This window comes from Meles meles, chromosome 6, assembly GCF_922984935.1.
Source record: "Meles meles chromosome 6, mMelMel3.1 paternal haplotype, whole genome shotgun sequence".
Lineage (NCBI taxonomy): Eukaryota > Metazoa > Chordata > Mammalia > Carnivora > Mustelidae > Meles > Meles meles.
Genome location: NC_060071.1, coordinates 115,079,275 through 115,102,066, shown reverse-complemented (window position 1 = coordinate 115,102,066; position 22,792 = coordinate 115,079,275). Strand labels below are relative to the sequence as shown.

The 22,792-nt window shown below is 38.9% G+C and overlaps 1 protein-coding gene across 2 annotated transcripts in view; it reads left to right on the top strand.

Annotated features, from left to right (window-relative positions):
- Positions 1-825: 825 nt before the first annotated feature.
- ESR2 (estrogen receptor 2) overlaps positions 826-22,792 on the top strand; it is a 55,386-nt gene continuing 33,419 nt past the window's right edge. Inside the window, exons 1-3 of one of the 2 annotated variants that reach the window (XM_046009432.1) lie at positions 826-1,202; positions 3,066-3,238; positions 14,902-15,018. In XM_046009432.1, coding sequence (XP_045865388.1) covers positions 841-1,202; positions 3,066-3,238; positions 14,902-15,018 — 652 coding nt within the window. In that variant the 5' untranslated portion in view covers positions 826-840. The remainder of the gene's footprint in view (positions 1,203-3,065; positions 3,239-14,901; positions 15,019-22,792) is intronic. The other variant, XM_046009433.1, reaches the window with a different exon arrangement.

The window sequence follows — 22,792 nt, the reverse complement described above, 5'->3', positions numbered from 1 at the left end:
AGGTTGCAGAGGGACCTCGTTTTGGACCCGTGGGGGTTGGGGCCAGACTCCACTGGCTGTTCTCACCACCCCACCCAACCCGGATTGCGTACCTCTGCGGGCGCCAGAATTTCAGCTGCCTTTTCCTCCTTTTGGTGTCCCTGCAGCGCCCTCTACTGAGAACACTTAGTATTGCGCTCACTTTAACCAGGTAAAGCAATTCCGGCGCTTACTATAGGTTTCCTATTAAAGGGTGCATTGAAGGCTGAGAAACAATAAATTGATAAAGGAAGTGGGAACGTTGACCTGTCTGTTCCTTGTGTTTTGTTACTGGTGACTCGTGTATTTGAATATCTGTTAATGTTGTCTCTGTTCACCGACCTGCTCCTTCAATGTTTTCTTGGTTATTCTTGTTTATTTTTCCATAAGAACTTTAAAATAAACTTCTCTAGTTCCAGAAAGGGGGGGGGAGACCTTTGGTATTAATATTATCCTGCATTTTTTAATTTTTAAAAGTATAATAAATTCTTGTGGTTAAAAAAAATTCTTGTGGCTAACAACAACAAAAGCAATAAAGAAGTGAATAAAGTAGCAGATGAGAGTTTCATGCCTCCCGTTCACAATCTCTGAGGTTAATGCTTTTGAGTCTGTCTTTTCAGGATGTGTTTCTAAGCTGTGTGCATGTGTAAGTAATAAATACGTTTGGACCTTTTGAATAGTTAGGCCTGTAGCTCTAACTTAGAAATGTCTTTTGTTTTTCTCTACAGCCATCGTACCTGCCCATGAGTCTTTGAGAACAATACAATGTCCCTTTGTGCCTCTTCTCACAAAGAGTTTCCTCAGCTGTTACCTATTCAAGACATGGATATCAAAAACTCACCATCTAGCTTTAACTCTCCAGCTTCCTACAACTGCAGTCAATCTGTCCTACCCCTGGAGCATGGCCCCATATATATACCTTCCTCCTATGTCGAGAGCCGCCATGAATATTCCGCCATGACGTTCTACAGCCCTGCTGTGATGAATTACAGCATTCCCAGCAGTGCCGGTAACTCAGAAGGTGGTCCCGGTCGACAGACCACAAGCCCGAGTGTGCTGTGGCCAACTCCTGGACACCTCTCTCCCTTAGCAATCCATTGCCAGTCGTCATTTCTGTATGCAGAACCTCAAAAGAGTCCTTGGTGTGAAGCAAGATCACTAGAACCCACCTTACCTGTAAACAGGTAAATTCAATCTTCATTCTGAATTGTATGTTGGGGGCATTATTCAAATCACTTTATGAGTTGGAAGAAAACTATGCATTATTCAAAGTCTTTATTCATCACATAGATTACTTAGAGCACCTAACACGTAGGATATTCTGAATTCTAGAATATTCTAGAATATAGAATAGATATTCTATTCCTCGTTAAAAAGTAAGCTTATAGATCTGGGTTGTAGGGAGAATTTGCTATCATGACTAGACATTAAAGATTGAACTTAAATCCCTTTTCTTTGATAAAGTGACGTGGGTTTGAAAAAAATGTTTACTTTCAAGTTAGGTCCTTTTTGTGGTGAAATCACAATTGAGCATTCATGGCACCTTGTGTCCAGGATAAAAACAATGGTGGTAGTTGGTAGTGGTGGTTACTTAAATGAAATATACTGGACACATGAAGCCTGGAAAGACAGACAGTAATTGGCATAAGCTTTTTAACAGTGAACTAAAATAACGTTTGCTAAAGATTGATGGGAAACTAATTGCAGACTTTAGTTAAAATTTCGTTAAGTTCAAAACAGTATTTGTACCTTTAAAAGCAAGGTAACATGATGGTTATTTCCATTCAATTTGTAATGTGTTTAATGATAATTACAGCTATGGTGGGAAGAGGTTGGGTAGAGAGAAAGATGAGAAGTAGATAAATTTCTGAAACGACCAAAGTATTAAGTCAATGCATATTGGATTTTGAAATTTGTTACTTTCAAATGCTGTTGTAACACTTTGAGAAAGCCATATTACACAGTAATTTTTCTCTTTTAAAAAATTCGTTGGTAAAAGAGAATATAAACATTTGTATATACCTTTTTTAAATTACTGTTTTTCACCCAGACAAAAGAGAAGATCATTTGTTTCTGGGCATGAACTCGAATCAGAGTTCTGCTAATACTAGGATACATTAACCCATGGTGTAATTATGTTCATTTATGAATCAATCACACCTCTAACATTTCCTTTCCCGAAGAAACGTGGTCTGGCAAAATTAGGAACTGACCATGTGGGCTTTTGGTGTCTGCCAGTGCTGCCTTGATGGGTTCTCCTTTCCTCTGTGGGAGCCATTGCCCTTCTCCCCAGCACTGAGCACCTGCTTCCGTTAAAACCTTCTAAGGACAGGCATGTGTCCACTTTTATCCTCTCTCTTCTCCTTTCTCTTTCTCTTTTTCTTCTCCTTGCCTTTCCCTACTCTTTCTCTCTCTCTCTAAACCAGAGTATAGTATTCACTTCAATAAAACTTAAGAGTCCATTTGTTACTCCTCATAAAATTGTTTTCATTCTAGACCTTCATCTTACACTGCAGAATGAAAGATTTTGTTGCCCCATTTAAATGGGAACTCTGAAGGGCTATTTAGCAATACTTGGGAATGACAGACTTGAAAATGGTTAGGTACACTTAGGCCGATCCGTACAGTGTTGATGAATTCTAGCAGCTACGGGAGGCTCCTGTACATCCTGCTCATGGTTCAGACCTGCGGGTATGACTTGTCCTGGTCACTTACTCTGCTCAGAGATGGGCAACCTGGTGGCTACCACTAGCCGTCTGTGGTTACCAGTCTCATCCACGCTGCATGGATGGACATAGACTTGCGGAACCGTTTTCAAACATCAGTCATTCCCAACAGGGTCACTTTTCATAGATCCTATACCAGCAACAAAGGCTGTGCTTGATCGGATTTCCTAGAATACATTTATCTTGAGCCCTGGAGGGCCAAGAGGTAAATCCGGCAGGGTTAATGCTATTTTTTTTTTTTTTTTTTTTTTTTTTTTTTTACTAGAAAGTCCATCTTCCTCCTTAATGCTGTTTTACAATGAATGTTTTCTTTGCCCCCAGAGAGACACTGAAAAGGGAAGTTAGTGGGAGCAGTGGTGCCAGCCCTGTTACTAGTCCAAGTTCAAAGAGGGATGCTCACTTCTGTGCGGTCTGCAGCGATTACGCATCTGGATATCACTATGGAGTCTGGTCGTGTGAAGGATGTAAGGCCTTTTTTAAAAGAAGCATTCAAGGTACAAGAGTATTGTTAGCTTCTTTAGTTTTCCGCTTTTGCTTTCAAATAATTTCGTAGGTGACCTGGCAGAAATTTCACCAGTGGCCATTGGCCTTTTGTACACAAAGTACTTGATGAACAGTTCAGAGGGCAATGTGTGTTTGGGAATGGGGTGGATGGTGGAGTGGATTATTTCAAGTGTAGAGCACCTCATTTTTCATTGTGGATCTTGGCCCCAGAACCCCAGAACTTGAATGGATCTCTTTCCACCATCACTGATCACCATCTTCTTGGGAAAAGATGCCTAGTTACAACTGTTACGTATCTCTTACTGGTTTTTGATTTGTGGTTACCATTAGGTTTGTATATAACATCTTATGCATATGGTAATTTAAGTTTATGGTCTCTTAAATTTGAACTCATTCTTTACTCCTTCCCTACTTCCCTCCCTGCTTATTTTAGATATATAGTATCATACTTTATATCCTTTTATTTGTGAATCCCTTGACTGATTTTTATTTATTTATTTATTTATTTTTATATTTCATTTATTTGACAGAGAGAAATCACAACCAGGCAGAGAGGCAGGCAGAGAGAGGAGGAAGCAGGCTCCCTGCGGAGCAGAGAGCCCAATGTGGGGCTCGATCCCAGGACCCTGGGATCATGACCCGAGCTGAAGGCAGAGGCTTTAATCCACTAAGCCACCCAGGCGCCCCCTTTGACTGATTTTTTAAAAAAAGATTCTATTTATTTATCAGAGAGAGAGAGAGAGCTAGCAAGAGAGAGAACAAGCAGGGGGAGAGGGAGAAGCAAGCTCTGCACTGAGCAAGGACCCCAGTGTGGGACTTGATGCCAGGACCCTGGGATCATGACCTGAGTTGAAGGCAGATGCTTAACCTACTGAGCCACCCAGGTGCTCCCCTTGACTGATTTTTATAGATACATTTAATTTTACTGCTCTTGTGCTGTCTTCTTACTACTGCTTATGGTCTTTCCACTCAAAGGATCTCCTTTACCGTTTCTTGTAGGGCTGGTGTAGTGTTCATGAATTCCTGTAACTTTTGTTTGTGTGGGAAACTCTCTCTTTTTTCCCCCTGAATGATAGCCTTGCTGGATAGAGTATTCTTGGCTGTAAGTTTTTTTCTTTCAGCACTCAGAGTGTGTCATGCCATTTTCTTCTGGCCTGCAAAGGTTCTGCTGAAAGATCATTTGACAGACTTATGGAATTTCCCTTGTATGTAACCATTTTCTTTTCTATTGCTGCTTTTCAGATTCTCTCTTTATCCTTTATCCCTACTTTTTGCCATTTTAAGTGTTATGTGTCTTGGTGTGGACCTCCTTGGATTGATTTTGTTGAGGGCTCTCTGTGCCTCCTGGATCTGCATTTCTATTTCCTTCCCTACATTTGGGAAGTTGACAACTATTATTTCTTCAAATACATTTTCTGCACCCCCCCTTCTCCTTCTGGGACCCCTACAATGCAAATGTCATTATGCTTGATGGTGTTGCTTAGTTCGCTAAGTCTGTTTTCATTTTTCCCCCCTATCCTGTTCAGCTTGATTATTCTCCATTACTCTGTCCTCCAGGTTGCTGATCTGTTCTTCTATTTCTTCTAGTGTACTATTTATTCCATCTAGTGCATTTTTGCCTTTGGTTATTGAGTTGCTCATCTCTAATTGGTTCTTTTTTATGTTTTCTATTTCTTTGTGAGGAGTTTCACTGAGGTTCTCCAGTCTTTTCTCCAGTCCAATCAGTATCTTTATGACCATTACTTTAAATTCTCTATCAGTTGGGGTGCTTAGGTAGCCCAGTAGGTTAAGTGTCTGCCTTTGGCCCAGGTCATGATCCTGGAGTCCTGGGATCGAGCCCTGTGTCAGGCTCTCTGCTCCATGGGGAGAGTTCTTCTCCCTCTGACCCTCTTCTCATACTCTCTCTTTCACTCTCAGGTAAATAAATAAAATCCTTTAAAATAAATAAGTAACATTCCTGATAGAGAATTTCTTACCTGTTTTGTTTAGGTCTCGTGCTGTCATTTTGTCCTGTTCTTTCTTTTGGAACATGTTCCTCTGATTCCTCACTTTGTCTAGCTCTCTGTGTCTCTTTCTATGTGTTAGGAAAGTCAGCTACGTCTCCTGCTCTTGTAAGTAGTAGCCTTATGAGGAAGAGGCTCTCTAGGGCTCTGCAGTGTAATGTCCCCTATTCACCAGACCTGGACTTCAGGGGTGTTGTCTATGTGTGTTGTGTGCACATTACTGTAGTACCTGAGCTGCTTGTGCCTTTAGTCCGGTTGTATGCAGTGGCTCTCTTTGCCTGTTGTGGGCAGGATTTGGTCCCTGCATTGCTAATGGGCCAATCTGGAGCCACCTGGGGCTTGAGTAGAGTTAGATCAGGGAGCTAAACAGACCTGTGGGGTGCAGGGGAGGGAAGGGACACCGACCAGCTCCTTTGTTCCTGGAAAAGTCTGTCAGTGATCCCTGTCCCTCCAGCACATACCCTGAGATTACAAATTTCCCTCCCATATACCCTCGGCATTTTTCAAGCTGCTGCGTCCATGCTGTATCTCCATGGGGCTGTTTGCTGTACTCTCTTTAAGGGCAGAGATTCTGTTTCCTTTTGCTTTCCCAGCTCTCTCAGAGCCAAGCCTGCTGATTTTGAAAGTTCTACCTGTTAAGCCCTGTTCATTGTAAGAACTCATAAAATTACCCCCCCCCCCGGTTTTCAAAGCCAAATGTTATGGGATTTCATCTCACCTGGATGAGTTCCCCATAATTGGGGTACCTGGTGTGATAGTCTGTTCCTCTCCTCTCTCCAAGCCTGCAGGTCCCTCCCTTCCATGGACAGTTCCATAGGTCTGTCCCCGTGGTCTGTTTAGCTCCCAACTACCTTTTCACACTTCCTACTCTCTTTGGTGTGGCCTCTTCTCTACATTTATCTGTGGAGAGTCTGTTCTGCCAGTTGTTAGGTCATTTTTGGGTTATTTACACTAATGTGTTATTACCTAGTTGTATTATCTAGTTGTATTCATGGGAAGAGGTGAGCTTAAGATCTTCCTATTCTGCCATCTTCCCCAGAAGTCCCTAGTTATAATGGTTAACAAAGATAAAGCTTGGGGGAAAATGTGCTTGTTAGGAATTACAAAGATTTTTTCTCCCTTTGACTTATGTTTAATATTTGGCATGTGTAAGAGTGATGATGGTGGGCTGGTTCCTGATAGAAACCAGAGGGTAGTGAAGGGTAGAATGTTAGCAGTTAAGAGTTACTTTCCTGGAAACCCTGAAATTCACCCTGTATAGAGGACCACTTATTTTTCCAGGATCTTCCACTTAGTAGCTCTATGATTTTACCTCCTAACCTGTTTGCTCTTCTGTGAAATGGAAATACTTACAGAATTGTTCTAAAGGTGGAACGGGGTGACTGGGTGGCTCACTTGGTTGAGTGTCTGACTCTTGATTTTGGCTCAGGTCATGATCTCAGGGTCATAGGTTTGAGCCCTGTGTCAGGCTCCATACTCAGTGGGGAGTCTGCTTGAGATTCTCTTTTTCCCTCTCCCCATATTCCCCCCCACATGCACAATTTCTAAATAAATAGGTAAATAAATAAGCAACTTTTTTAAATTTTTATTTTTTAAAGAGTTTTTGTGAAAATATTTAGTCATTTAAAACATCATGCAAATTTAAGATATTCTAGCTTTTCTTCTAACTCTTCTATAGCAATGTCTTTTCTTTCTTCTTTGTATTTTTCTTCTAATCCTAATCATACTTTAACCCACCTTCTCGAAAATCTTCAGTGGATCAGAGCACTCTGCTATTTCCAAACTTAATTTTGTTAAAAGAAAAAAAAAATCACAGATAAAGGAAGCCTATGTCATCAAATATTATCAAAACATAAGTTGTATGGTTTGCTTATTTGTAATTTATATACAAAACTTTCATTCTGAATTTAATATATTTATATATATTAACATATATAATTTATATATATATATAATTTAACATATTTAGTGCTTTAATATTTTTACCTATGATAATTGTAGTAGTAAATTGTAAGGCCAGGCTTACTCTCCTGCTATTATGTAGTAAGAACAATTCAGAGTTCTAAAATTTAGAAAGAATAAAACAAAATTTAGAACTGAACTCTTGATATGATGACAATTCTCTTTCTTGTTAAGATTCCAGAATTTTATTCCTTAAAGAAATCTTGACCCAATACAACCAACTATATTCTTTGAAAAGGATCATTTTCCCTTTGTTGTTGCAAAAAATCTCTACCTAAAATATCTTTGAACCCTTAAACTATGACTGATTACAATGAGACGGGAGTTTCCTCTGCTTTCCACATTCCTTCCTACTACATGAGCCAAGAAACTATTGGGAAAGAGAAAGAAATGTCATATTCTAAGTGTGCATAAGGTAAAGAGTTAGTACTTTCACAATTGTTTACTATGTAAATGATTGTTTCTTTGGCCTCTTTGTTTTAAAAGCATCCTCTAATATAAAATATGTTGTAGTAGCTAAAAATGGCCACACAATTCTTTCTGTATATTGAATGAAGTAAGAATGAAGTGTATTTATCATCATTACTCATAATAAAAAAATCTCAATAATGGAGGCTTGGACAGAGGATATCTCAACATAATAAAAACCGTACATGAAAAACCCACAGCTAACATCACACTCAATGGTGAAAAATGGAGAGCCTTTTCTTTTAAGATCAGGAACAAGACAAAGATATCCACTCTCACCACTTTTATTCAACATAGTGCTGGAAGTTCTAGCCACAGCAATCATACAAAACAACAAATAAAAGGCATCCAAATTTTTTAAGGGGAAAGTAAATGTTTAATTTTGCACATGACATGATATTATATATAGAAAACCCTAAGGACTCCACCAAAAACCAGTAGAACTGATAAATGAATTAAGTTGCAGGATACAAAATTAATGAATGGAAATCTGTTGCACTTCTATACACTAATAATGTAGTAGCAGAAAGAAATTAAGAAAACCATCCCATTTACAACTGTATTAAAAATAATACCAAGGAGTAAACTTAACCAAGGAGGTGAAAAACCTGTACTCTGAAAACTATAAAACACTAATGAAAGAAATTGAAGATGACATAAACAAATGGAAAAATATTCCATGCTCATGGATTGAAAGAACAAATATTGATAGTGTCCATACTACCCAAAGTAATCTACAGATTCAGTGGATTCCCTATCAAAATGTCAACAGCATCTTTCACAGAGCTAGAACAAATAATACTGAAATTGCTATGAAAGACTCTGAGTAATGAAAGCAATCTTGAGAAAGGAGACCAAAGCTGGAGGTATCACAACCCCAAATTTCAAGGTATATTACATAGCTCTAGTAATCAAAGCAGTATATTACTGGCACAAAAACAGACACATAGATGGATGGAACAGAATGGAGAACCCAGAAATAAACCCATGATTATGTGGTCAAGTAATCCTCAACAAAAGAGGTAAGAATGTATAATGGGGAGAAAACAGCCTCCTCAGTAAATGGTGCTGGGAAAATAGCTACATGCAAAAGAATGAAACTAGACCATTTTCTTATTCCATATACAAAAATAAACTCAAAATGGATTAAAGAACTAAATGTGAGACCTAAAACCATAAAACTCCTAGAAGAAAGCATAGGCATTAATCTCTCTGACATCAGCCTTAGCAATGTTTTTCTAGGTATGTCTCCTGAGGCAAGAGAAACAAAAGCAAAAATAAACTATTGGGACTATGCCCAAATAATAAACTTTTGTGCAATGAAGGAAACAATCAACAAGTCAATTTGCTGAGTGGGAGAAGGTATTTGCAATGATACATCCATTAAGGGGTTAGTATACAAACTATATAAAGAACTTCTACAGTTAGTTCAATGCCAAAAAATTATAGTAACCCAATTGAAAAATGGGCAGAGGACATGAATAGACATTTTTTCCAAAGAAGATCTACAGATGGTCAACAGATGCATGAAAAGATGCTCACCGTCACTCATCATCAGGGAACTGCAAATCAAAACCACAATGAGATACCACCTCACACCAGTCAGAATGACTAAAATGAAAAACACAGGAAATAAGTATTGGTGAGGATGTGGAGAAAAGGGAACCCTCATGTTCTGTTTGTGGGAATGTAAATTGGTGCAGCTGCTGAGGAAAACCATATGAAGTTTCCTTAAAACATTAAAAAATAGGAATACCAAATGATCTAATAATTCCACTCCTGGATATTTATCCAGAGAGAACAAAAATACTAATTCGAAAAGAGATGGGCACCCCTGTGCTTATTGTAGCATTATTTACAATAGCCAAGATATAGGAACAATTTCGGTGTCCCTCAATAGATGAACAGATAAAGAAGTTACACAATGAAATATTACTCAACCGTAAAAAGGATGAGATCTTGCCACTTGCAACAACATGGATGGGCCTAGAAAGTATAATGCTAAGTGAACTAAGTCAGACATAAAAAGACAAATACCATGTGTTTGTTTTTTTTTAAGGTTTTACTTATTTGTCAGTAGGAGAGAGAGTGTGAGCACAAGCAGGAGGTGGTAACAGGCAGAGGGAGAAGCAGGCTCCTACTGAGCAAGGAGTCCGATGTGGGACTCGATCTCAGGACCCTGGGATCATGACCTGAGTGAAGGCAGACACCTAACCGCCTAGAGCCACCCCAGTGTCTCAATACCATGTGATTTCACTTACATGTGGAATCTAAAAATAAAGCAAATGAGCAAAGATAGAAAAATACCCCAAAAGACAGACTTTCAAATACAGAGAAGAAACTGGTGATTACCAGAAAGGGGTGTGGTGGGAAGGGATGGGTGAAATAGATAAAGGGGATTAAAATAAATCACAAAGATGAAAAGTACAGCATATGGAATCTAATTAATATTGTAAAAACACTATAATGTGACAGATGAGGACTACACTTACGGTGTGAACTGAGTAATGTACACAATTGTTGAAACAAAATGTTACACACCTGAGCTTTTGTTTCCCAGACTCGCTTATGGTTATACCACGGCTTGTTTGTCCTGGATTGTAATTCTCTTTTATTCCCAAATAAACCCATCTTCTGGTTAAAAAAAAAAGTTATACACCTGAAACTAATATAACATTGTTAATTATACTTCAATAAAATAAAACTAAAAAGGGAAAAATCAAATGGGTTTATCTTAGTTTTCTCTACATTGTTTTATTAAAGATTATTCATTTTCATTGTTTTTTTTTAAATAGGGGAGCTTTTTTTTTCTCATTGAATTGGAGATTTAATTTATATATAGTAAGATTCCTCTAAGATATAGTTTCATGAATTTTGAAAATGCATGTACCCATTCGACCACCACCATAATTAAGATCTGGAATGTTACCATCAGCCCAAAAAGTTCCTGCAGGCCCATTGCAGCCAGTTTCCCCCCAACCTCTCAATGCCTGGTAGCCATTGATCTCTTTTCTTTCCCTATAGTTTTGCTTTTTGCTAGAATGTCATATAATTGAATCATAAAGTATGTAACCATCTGTGTATCACTTCTTTCACTTATGATATTTTGAATAAAACTTCTGTGAATATTCATGCATATTCCTCTTTGTAGACCTGTATTTTTGTTTCTCTTGGGGAAATACCTAAGAGTAAAAAAGCTGGTTGTAGGATAAGCATATGTTTAATTTTATAAGAAACCAGCAAACTGTTTTCCAAAATAGTTGAACCATGTTGTATTCTCAGCAATAACATAGGAGACTTCCAGCTGATTTATGTCCTTGTAAAAATCCTTGATAATGTCAGCCTTTTTTTGTTTTTTGTTGTTTGTTTGTTTTTTGGGTTTTTTTGTCAGCCTTTTGAATTTTAGATATTCTATCCTATATGTAATTGTGTCCCATTTATAATTTGAGTTTCCTGGATTGCTGATCTTTTTGAGCATCTTTTCATGTGTTCATTGATTTTTTTCTATGATATATTAAGTTCTTATATATACTGTTCTGTTCCATTGACCTAGTTCTTCATTCTTATAAGTACCACATTATTTTAACTATTACAATTTTATTTTTTACTATTATAATTTTATAATGCATTTTAATACATACCAATATAATTACCTCCTATTTTAAAGGTGCTCTGTTTTCTTTTGTTTACTTATTCATTTATTATTCATAGGAACATTAGAGTAATTTTATTAAGTGGCTTCCCATCCTTAATGTTAAGTGGAGATTTTGTTAAACCTAGGAATTATTTTGGAAGGAATCTTTGTAATAGTCTTTACATCAAGAACATGTTATGTCTCTAGTTATTTAGGCCTCTCATATCTCTTCATACAGTTTTGTTAGTTTTAAAAAATACATATCTGGTACATTTCTCGGTGGTATTTCTATAAATTTCATTCTTTGGGGCTATTTATTTTATATCCGTATATAATAGTAATACTATTCTACTCACTTTCATATTGGTATTTATAATAACCTTTTATCCTTGTCCTTTGAAAGTTAAAATCTGAGTGCTGCTCACAGATCTTTAATTCTTTGCTTTTTATGACTTTAGAGGCTGAGTTTTAAGTGGGAAGCTCTGACAGCTGGTAGGTTATGTAGAAGATTCTTATCTTGGAGGTACATATTCTGTTACTTGGGACTTATGTGGCCTTGAAGTCATGAAGGATGTCCTGAGGTAACAGAACGCAAGGTCATTGCCGGCTGTTGAGGGATAAGCGTGTCAGGGAGGAACATTGCCCTATTGTTGAAGTGACAACATTGGGAGGCTGAACTGAGTTGAAACTCAGATCTTCTGATCCCAAGTCCAGTGCTCTCTCTCCCCTCCACGCATATAAATGACAACTGGTATTCAGACAGACTCAATAATTTTGTAGAGAGTCCAGAGATAACTGGTTATGTTTTAGATTATAAAAGGCACATTTTCCTATAAAGCTTTATATCTTAATGAATTAGCTACATAGTTTGCTTTTAATTTTGCTTTGAACTTTTCCCTGAGTTCTATTAGTATGGAATAGTGTGCTTCTCAGACTGTTGCATGGAACAAGAAAACCATTTTAATTATTTTGGGGGGGGGGGTGGGGAGCAGAGAAAGAGGGAGAGAGAATCCCCAAGCAGACTCTGTGCTGAGTGTAGAGTCCAGTGTGGGGCTTGATCTCACAACCCTGAGGTCATTACCTGAACTGAAATCAAGAGTCAGATGCTTAACTGATTGAGCAATCTGGGTACTCCAAGAAAACCATTTTATTTAAAAAAAAAGATTTTATTTATTTGACAGAGATCATAAATAGGCAGAGAGGTGGGCAGGGGAAGCAGGCTCCCTGCTGAGCAGAGAGCCCAACTCGGGGCTTGATCCCAGGACCCTGAGATCATGAGACCATGCCTAAGCCGAAGGCAGAGGCTTAAACCACTGAGCCACCCAGATGCCCCACTAAGAAAACCATTTTGATATGTGAGGTAGTTCATGTAGTTTGAGGAGGACTTTTGTGTGTGTGTGTGTGTGTGTGTGTGTGTATGTATGTATGTGTGTGTATGTCAGAAGTGAATTCAGTTACCCTGATGACCTCTTTGCGTAAGATATTTTCTAGGCTATTTTTATTTAGTGTGTTCATAACATTGTGTTTTCTGATTTTTTTTAAGTAAAATGATCTTTTAAAATAAACTCTGAGAAAAAAAAATGAACCTCTAGTCCCTTAAATGCTTATTGTTATAAACCTCTTTATAAAACCAAAAAGGATGACATCATGTATTCTTTTATTTGTCAGGGAGAGAGCATAAGCGGGGGGGAGCTGTGGAGGAAGAGGGAGAAGCAGACTCCCCGCTGAGCAAGGAGCCCAATGCTGGGACTTGATCCCAGGACTCTGGGATCATGACTAGAGCCCAAGGCAGATCCTTAACCCTGACTGAGCCATCCAGGTGTACCTGTGCCTGGATTCTTGATTCGTGGAAACAAGATAATAAATTCATTTGGTTTTAAGGTTGTGGGTTTGTAGAAATTTATTATACAGCATGGAAAACTAAAATCATGACCTTAAGGAGCTTATTGAACCGAGCTAATGTGTTTTCTTTTGAAAAATGGGAATCCTATCTCTTTCTAGGGCAGTTATAGGATTACATGAAATGATAAAGTATCTGGAAATCAGTAGGCAGTCAAAAATGTTGGCGTGCTGGGTTTCCTGTACATGGTGGTATGAGAGTCACTTGAGCATGGTTTTTGCATCTCTGGGGTAAGCTGTCCTCCTGTTTCTAGAACTGTGCAGTCTACACCTTGGCTGCCACCCCAGGCTGGCTCAGGGAATGGTGGTAAAGTCACAAACAATTGAATTTCAGTTTGTGTTTGGTTGAAAAGGTGTTACTGGAATCTACCTAAAGTGGGAGAGAATTATAAAACTTACTTCTGGTCCAATCATGGAACTATGGTTTTTTGTCCGGGGGTTGGGGAGGGTGGCTCTACTTCTCAAAGTTTGACTCTGGATCAAGTTCATCTGTTTCCACATTCTCCTTGGACTGGCAGCTACCTGGGGCATTTTTTTTTTTTTTCCTTGGGAGCTCAAGAAGCCAAGCCAGACTGTTGGTATATTCCATCTATTAACATGCCACTGGTTAAAGCAAGTTTCATGGCCAAGCTCAACATCAGTTGATGGGCAAGCACACTCTGCCCACTCGGTGCACTGTGAGGTCACAGGGCTGAGGGAGGCATGGGGGAATTGAGAACAGTAATCACCATCAGCCTCAAGTGGTAGTTCTTTTGGTTCTTCAGGTCGCTCATTTCTTTGTCCTCTTATTGATTACTTTTATTCTCTTGTTTGACTGAATTCCCTTAAAAATAACATGTTAAGTTCTGAAGAGGGATATACATGAAAGAATATAAGCAGTTGAACTTGGTGACTGATGCACAAGTCCTGTTCTTGAGGAGATTGTTTTTTGCCGTACCAATTTCAGGCAACTGTCTTGCTTTCTGTGTCCAAAGGAGACTATTTATTTTTCTTTTTTAAATAATTTTTTATTTTTTATTAATACATAATGTATTTTTATCCCCAGGGGTACAGGTCTGTGAATCGCCAGGTTTACAGACTTCACAGCACTCACCATAGCATATACCTTCCCCAGTGTCCATAACCCAACCACCCTCTCCCTCCCCCCTCCCCCCAGCAACCCTCAGTTTCTTTTGTGAGATTAAGAGTCTCTTATGGTTTGAAGGAGATTATTCCTTTTTTTTTTTTTTAAAGATTTTATTTATTTGACAGACAGAGATCACAAGTAGGCAGAGAGGCAGAGAGAGAGAGAGGAGGAAGTGGGCTCCCTGCTGAGCAGAGAGCCTGATGTGGGTCTCGATCCCAGGACCCTGGGATCATGACCTGAGCCGAAGGCAGAGGCTTTAACCTACTGAGCCACCCATGCACCCCATGAAGGAGACTATTTCTAATGTATCTCTTAAGAATTCAAAGAACATGTGGAGAATAGCCTATTAGTCAAAGAGTAAGATACTTAAATATTCCTAGGTTTTCTTGACTCACCAACAGGGCATTTATGAGGCCAAACTTTGGCCATTGTGCCTGTACCTGTCATTAAGAAGATGTTGCCTACCTCTTAGCTGAGTAGCATTCTCAGTGTTGTTGACCAGGAAGATACTGAATCAAAATATTGTAATAATAGCCTGCTTTTTTCCCCCCTCTGCTGTAGGACATAATGATTACATTTGCCCAGCTACAAATCAGTGTACAATAGATAAGAATCGGCGCAAGAGCTGCCAGGCCTGCCGGCTCCGGAAGTGCTATGAAGTGGGGATGGTGAAGTGTGGTGAGTTTTCGCTTCCCTTTTCATCACGTGTGGGCCATGCTGACAGCTCTGTCAGACAGGACAGGCGGTGGGACTGGGGACAGGGAGCCTGCACGAGAGGAGATGTAGGACTTGGTCATTATCTTCAAGGATGTGTATGCTGTCCCATTGGAAGGGGCATTGATTTGTTCCCTGTAAGTGCGGAGGACAAAGCTGAGGTAAACAGGAATAGGTTACAGGAGGCATATTTTGGCCCAATGTAGGGAAGACCTTTCTTTCTCTTCTCTTTCTTTCTCCTCCTCCTCCTCCTCCTCCTCCTCCTCCTCCTCCTCCTCCTCTTTTTTAAATTAACATATAATGTATTATTAGCCCCAGGGGTACAGGTCTCTGTAGGGAAGACCTTTCTACAATGAAGTGGTCTGACAACACAATAAGCTACTGCATGATTCGAGAGCTCTGACTACTGAAGTACGCAAATGGGTTGGATGACCATCTGCCTGAGGCCTTGAGAAGTCTAAGGAGAAAGTTCTGGTAAATGTTCACAGTGAAAGCTGTGACAAGAAAGTAGACTATCTGGTGGGTTACTTGGATAGCTAGGGGAAAAGAATTGTGCCCATCCCCTATTAGCTTTCTAGAGAAGATCTATAGAGGAGTCAGAAACATGGTAGAACTCTGGAAAGCACGTGGGGGGATTCTGTTATGATGGTATGTATGTATATCTATGAATAAACATACATGTGTGTGTGTCCACACATAGTTGCATACTCCAGGAGAAACAAAGAAAAATGGGCACATAAGAGTAACAGCTGACAAGAATGCTTACATCCTGCTCTCTTTGAGATTACATTCTCAATAATCTCTTTGAGATTATATCCTCTCTCTTTTTTTTTTTAAAGATTTATTTATTTGACAGATAGAGATTACAAGTAGGCAGAGAGGCAGGCAGAGAGAGAGGAGGAAGCAGGCTCCCCGTGGAGCAGAGAGCCCGATGTGGGGCTCGATCCCAGGACCCTGGGATCATGACCTGAACCGAAGGCAGAGGCTTTAACCCACTGAGCCACCCAGGTGCCCCTATCCTCTCTCTTTTTTGATTCATTCGTCTGTACACACTTGCTGGTTCATGTGCACTCACTTCAGCTCTGCCTGACTCTGCTAGTCAGTATTTTGCCTGTGGTTAGTTGTAATTTCTCTCTTTGTAACTATTTGAAAAATTTGGAACAAGAGTCTCTTTTCTCCCTGACAGTCCCTTAGGAGCTCTGCCTTTTGAACATTCTCTGTCCTTTTTAAAAAAATGTGTATGATAGGTAAGACATCTCATCCAGCTGTATCCTGTAGAGCAGAACTTCTCTTATTTGATCACACTTCTCTGGCTTCCGAGAATCACTGATGTTTTGTTTTCTTTGTAAAATACCCTGCCAATGCCCATGACCTCCCAGTGTATACTGGTTACTCTCTAAACTATTTGAGCATTTCTGTTCCCCACTGCTTCAGTACCCTTATCGGTAACCAGTGGGCTTCTTCTAAAACCTGTTTCTACTTTCTATAACTGTCAAATTATATAATTTGATTAGAATTTATGTAACCATATGAAATATGTGTAGGAAAAGACAATCATTTCTCTTTTTAAAAAGATTTTATTTATTAGAGAGAGAGAGCACAAGCAGGGGGAGAGGCAGAGTGAGAAACAGACTCCCCACTAAGCAGGGAGGCCAGTGTGGGGCTTGAATCCAGGACACTGGGATCATCACCTGAGTCTAAGGCAGATGCTCAACCTACTGAGCCATCCAGGTGCCCCAAGACAGTCACTTCTTTGAAAGCTTTGGATAAAACTGTAAAGGAGGGGTACCTTAACAAATAACATGGAGGACATGGGGAGATGGAGAGGAGAGGGAGTTGAGGGAAACTGGAAGGGGAGATGAACCATGAGAGACTATGGACTCTGAAAAACAACCAGAGGGTTTTGAAGGGGCGGGGGGGGGGGGGTGGGAGGTTGAGGAACCAGGTGGTGGGTAATAGGGAGGGCGCGTACTGCATGGAGCACTGGGTGTGATGCCAAAACAATGAACACTGTTATGCTGTAAATAAACAAATTAAAAAAAAAAAAAAAAGGAGGGGTACCTGGCCAGCTAGCTGACTCTTGATCTCAGGGTCATGAGTTCAAAGCCCATGTTGGGTGTAGCACTTGCATTAAAAAATACCCCCCAAACTGTAAAGAATAGTAACTATTGAGTTAGGTATGAGTGAGATTGGGGAGGGGTTCAGGAACCTAGAAAAATTCTGAATTTGGATTGCTTTATGAGTGCCTAGTTTCTTGCTCTGTTTTAATGAAGCTGAAATTGAAAATTCAGAGATAGTGTATTACAGATGTGACGTATGTAGGAAATGCACTTGTGATTTAATTGGCGGTGGTACTGAAGGAGAAAGCCTTGGCCCTTTGACAAAAGATTGAAAATTGATGTTTCATATTTTAAGTTAATATTTTAAAGTTAGTGTATTTTTAAAAAAGTGATTTATAGTTTAGTCCTAGGACAAGAACACTGTTAATTGTTCGAGGTCTGTCGGACAGCTAGCTGTGGTTTGGGATCAGGTCAGGAGCACCTGCATAATCCGCCTGCAGGGGGCAGTGTATGTGGCAGGAAGAACAAAAGGACAGGACCCCCAAAGACCAAAACTCATTTTTTGTCTCATTACTTCTTGAGAACTGTGACTATGCTCAAACTTAACCTTTCTGGCCCTCGGTTTTCTTATCTCTGAAAAGAAGATACCTGTTTCCCTGAGTTTTGTGAGGAATGCATGTGAAGAAAGACATAAAGACCTAGCACAGTATTTGCAGCTAAATTTTAGTTTTCCTTCCTTTCTTTCTCCCTCTTCGAAAACTCATACAAATTACGAGAAATTTTAATGCAATACAGTCCTGCACAGAGTAGAAAGGTGTAGTTAAAAAAACTTTCATGACACTCACTCAAAAAGATATTTGGGCCCCCCACCACACCCCGTTCATAGCAGCATTATCTATAGTAGCCAAGACATGGGAAAAACCTAAGTGTCCATTGATAGGTGAATGGATAAAGAAGTTGATATGTGGGGCACCTGGGTGGCTCAGTGGTTTAAAGCCTCTGCCTTTGGCTCAGATCATGGTCCTGGGGTCCTGGGATAGAGCTCCCCATCGGGTTCTCTGCTCAGCGGGGAGCCTGCTTCCTCTTTTCTCTCTTTGCCTGCCTCTCTGCCTACTTGTGATCTCTGTCTGTCAAATAAATAAATAAATAAATCTTAAAAAAAAAAAAAGTTGGTGTGTGTGTGTGTGTAAAAATGGAACGTTATCCAGCCATTTAAAAAAAAAAAAAAAAAAACCACAAAGAAATCCTGCCATATGTGACAACATGGCTGGACCGTGAGGGCATTATGCTAAGTGAAGTAAGGCAGAGAAAGACACATACTGTATGATCTCACTTACATGTGGAATCTAAAAAAACAAACCCAAACTCCTAGGAAAAGATATTGGATTTGTGGTTACCAGAGGCAGAGTATTGTAGGGAGAGGGAATTGGAGAAAAGTGGTCAAGGGTGCAAACTTCCAGTTACAAGATAAATAAGTAGTAGCAGTGTAACGTACAGCGCGATGACTGTAATTAACATGCTGTGGGAAATACATGAAAGTTATTAAGAGTAAATTCTAAGAGTTCTGAGAAAAAAATCTTTCACTTTCTTTTGTCTCTCTCTTTTATTCTTCTTGCCTTTCTTTATTTATCTATATGAGATGATGGATCCTAATTGAACTTACTGTGGTAATCCCCTCACAGTTTATGTAAGCCAAACCATTATGCTATACATCTCAAACTTACACAGTGATATATGGCAATTATTTCTCAATAAAACTGGAAAAAAATCTTTCATGGAAAAGAGAACAAGAGAAAGGGTCATTGAATTTGGCCAAAAAAATTGAGTAGGGGTGTCTAAGAAAAAAATATTTTATTATCTTTGGAGGTTGCAGAAAGAATGAGATGGGTTGATATGTAAACAGTTGGATATTTAACCCTTTAGTGACCATTAGGAGTGAATTTTCTTAACGATGCCTCCCTTCTTTCCCAGCACTCTTCTTGTCTCCCCTCTCAATAAGTCCTCCATTCATATTCTTTCTTCTCTCCAGTCTTAGAAGATTAGGAACCTCCCTCCCTCCCATCCTGGATCCTCCTGCATCATTTCACTCCTCCCTTTAGAAATTATGTCTCTCTGTTATCACCTTCTTCTTCTGCACCAATCTTGTGTTTTCTGTGGAAATAATAATATGGTGGATTAAATGGTGGGAGAGTGCTCCCCCAGACCAACTTGAGGGATAAGGCTTCATTATAAGGATCCACTGAAATGTAGATAGCCAGGAGAATAATCGGAATAGCCACATCTGATCTGTATTCCTGTGTTGTGAGAATAAATCCACATCTTTCAGATGCCGTCTTTTGATTCATCTGCCGTATACACGCATGAAAGGGGCTCGATAGGGAGGTAGTATAAAGTCGTAAAAGCACCAGCTGTGGATTCAGACAACTGCTTGAGTTTATATGCTGCCTTCACTGTTTTCAAGCTTTTCCACCCCTGGCAGGTTAGTTGAGCTCTCTTGGGCCTGGTTCCTCCTCTGTGTTATGGAGATGATAATAGCACCTGCCCTCTAGGGCAGTTTTTGGAATGAAATAATCTATATACAATACCCAATGTCTGACCTGTAGAAGCTTTCCAGTAGGTGTTAGCTCTCATTGTTATCATTTACCATTATTACCATTTTTGTTGTCATTGTCATCACCGTTATCATCATCCACTTTTTTTTGGGGGGGGGCTATTTATCACTTTTTAAAAAAAATATTTATTTGACAGAGAGAAATCACAAGTAGGCAGAGAGGCAGGCAGAGAGAGAGGAGGAAGCAGGCTCCCCGCGGAGCAGAGAGCCCGATGCGGGGCTCAATCCCAGGACCCTGAGATCATGACTTGAGCCTAAGGCAGAGGCTTTAACCCACCGAGCCACCCAGGCGCCCCTATTTATCGCTTTCTAATACGGAGCACTCCTGTTTGGTGGCGTTCCCCTTCAGGCTTGCTCAGAGGCACTCTAGGTGACTCTGCCAAGATTATATTTGGAAAGCCATGACACTAGAAATGTCCTTGGTAGAAAACAGTGAGTTCCCTGCCAAGGGCTTTATATTATTGATATTAGAATCCCTAGGGCTCAGTACAGGACCCAGTATATAGGGCTTTGTAAGTGCAAGTTGGTCAGACAAATTTGAGTGCATGGAATCAAACCTTTCTCTTTGTATGTAAACCTGTTTTGTAAACTCCTTTTCCTCATGCACTCTACAAGAAGATGTGTGATCAAAAAGGTGCTTTCTTAAACCAAACATTTTTTTCCATTTTGCCCTGGGGGTATAATTAATCTTAAATAATACCTAAAGCTCTCTATGTGATTACTAATAAAATGAATTATACTTTAGGCTTTTAGTTCTTTCAGTAAAGAGTTTGATTTAATCATCTCTAGATAGATAGAGCCCTTCCTTCTACTTTGATTAACCAAGAATAAGAAGAAATTCATATAAATTTTCTTGGGAGCAAGTAATTTTAAATGTACTCATAACTCCTAACTAATATTTCTTTTTAAAAATGTGGACAACTGAATTTAGTGAATAAACATAATGGTGGGAATATAGAAACTAGGCATTTTGCAGATATAACTTCTAGGTTTTTGTTTTTGTTTTTTTTTGCGGGGGGAGGGATACATATAAAAGTTGTACCCATGCTAATGACATCCTAACTTATATCTTTCTTAATTTTCATTTTGTATTTTTGTCTTTAGCCAATGGATTTTTAGAAATATTTTTGTGCCAAACTTTGGAGCTTGGAAGTTGTATTTTTTGTGATCAAAGAGTATGATCTGTATGATAATCAATTTCAGTTAAAATTTTATTCATGAAGTAGTATGTGATAATTTCTGCAAATTCCATCAGTTTTTATAGCTCAAGCTTGTGAATTGTACAATTCCAATGTTTTGTATTCTGCCTTTCCCCCTAATTGTTTACTCTGTCAGTTGCTGAGAAAGATACATTAAAATATGTATTATAATAATGTATTTGTCAATTTCTCCCTTTCTTTTAGTCATTTTTTGCTGTTATGTTTGTAGGTTGTTTTGTTGTTTTGATGTTTATGGGTTTAGAATTATTTATCTTCCTTTTATAATCTGATGAGGACTTAATAATGATTTTTTTATCTGCTATTGATAGAGTAACTGATTTATTTGGTTAATTTTTTGCCTATCTTTTTCTATACCTTTATTTTCATTTTTTCTATACGTTAAATGTATCCCTTACAACCAGTCTATGTTTAGACTAAAAAAATGTAATCTCACAGTTGCTCTTAATTGATGAATTTAGTCTATTTCTGTTTAATGTGATCATTGATATTTGAATTCATTTCTGTCATCTTATTTTAGGATTTTAACAATTTCATCATATATTTTCTTTTTTCCTTTTTGGAATTGATCCCATTTTCTTATTTTATTTCTCCTCTTTTGCTAGTTTGGAGGTCATACATGTGGTTTCAATTATTTTAGTGACAATTCTATTTTAGCAATGCATTCTTTTTTTTTTTTTAAAGATTTTATTTATTTATATGACAGAGATCACAAGTAGGCAGGCAGAAAGGAGGAAGCAGGCTCCCCGCTGAGTGGAGATCAGGGATTATGACCTGAGACGAAGGCAGAGGCTTTAACCCACTGAGCCACCCAGGCGCCCTTTAGCAATGCATTCTTGATTAATTTGAGAATTCATACCACTCTAATAGATATTTCTCTTTCCAAATTAAGGATCTTAGAAAGCTTCAGCCAAAATCACTCACTTTTCATCTTATTTATCGTTACCCAGTATTTGGTTCTACTTTATTTCTGTACCTCCAAGAATTATCACTTTATTCATTCTATGTTTGTTAGGTTTCCGCTCATGCTTACCAATTTATTTTCTTACCATTGCATCTTGAATTTCATTGCTTCTCTTCGGTTCATTTTTCTCCATCCCAAATAACACAGTAATTTTTCAAAAGGGCTTATCTTTTTAATCTTTGCTTAATTCAAATGTCTTTAATTTATTGTCACTCTTGAATGATAGTTTAGCTGGGAATATAACTCTAAATTGAAGGTTTCTCCCTCCCCACACCATCTTAAAGACCTATCCCATTGTATTGCTGACCCAAAAGCCAATGGTAATTAAAATATATTGATACCAGCACAGGAGTAAAAAAAAAAAATACACACACAAAAACATATATGTGTATATATGAAAGAGGAGAAAATCCAGAAGAAGATACTTTTTCAGTGCAGAGCTTGAACTCACACTCTGAGATTAAGACCTGAGCTGAGGGGCGCCTGGGTGGCTCAGCGGGTTAAAGCCTCTGCCTTCAGCTCAGGTCATGATCCCAGGGTCCTGGGATCGAGCCCCGCATCGGGCTCTCTGCTTGGCTGGGAGCCTGCTTCCTCCTCTCTCTCTCTCTCTGCCTGCCTCTCTGCCTACTTGTAATCTCTATCTGTCAAATAAATAAATCTTTAAAAAAAAAAAAAAAAAAAAAAAAAAAAAAAAAAAAAAAAAAAAAAAAAAAAAAAAAAAAAAAAAAAAAAAAAAAAAAAAAAGACCTGAGCTGAGATCAAGAGTTGGATACTTAACTGCCTGAGCCATCCAGGTGCCCCTGGAAGAAGATACTTTTATATACATTTATAAAAATCAGTGGGAAAACCTTGGGCAATAAATGCTGCAGGGAAATTATACATCCAT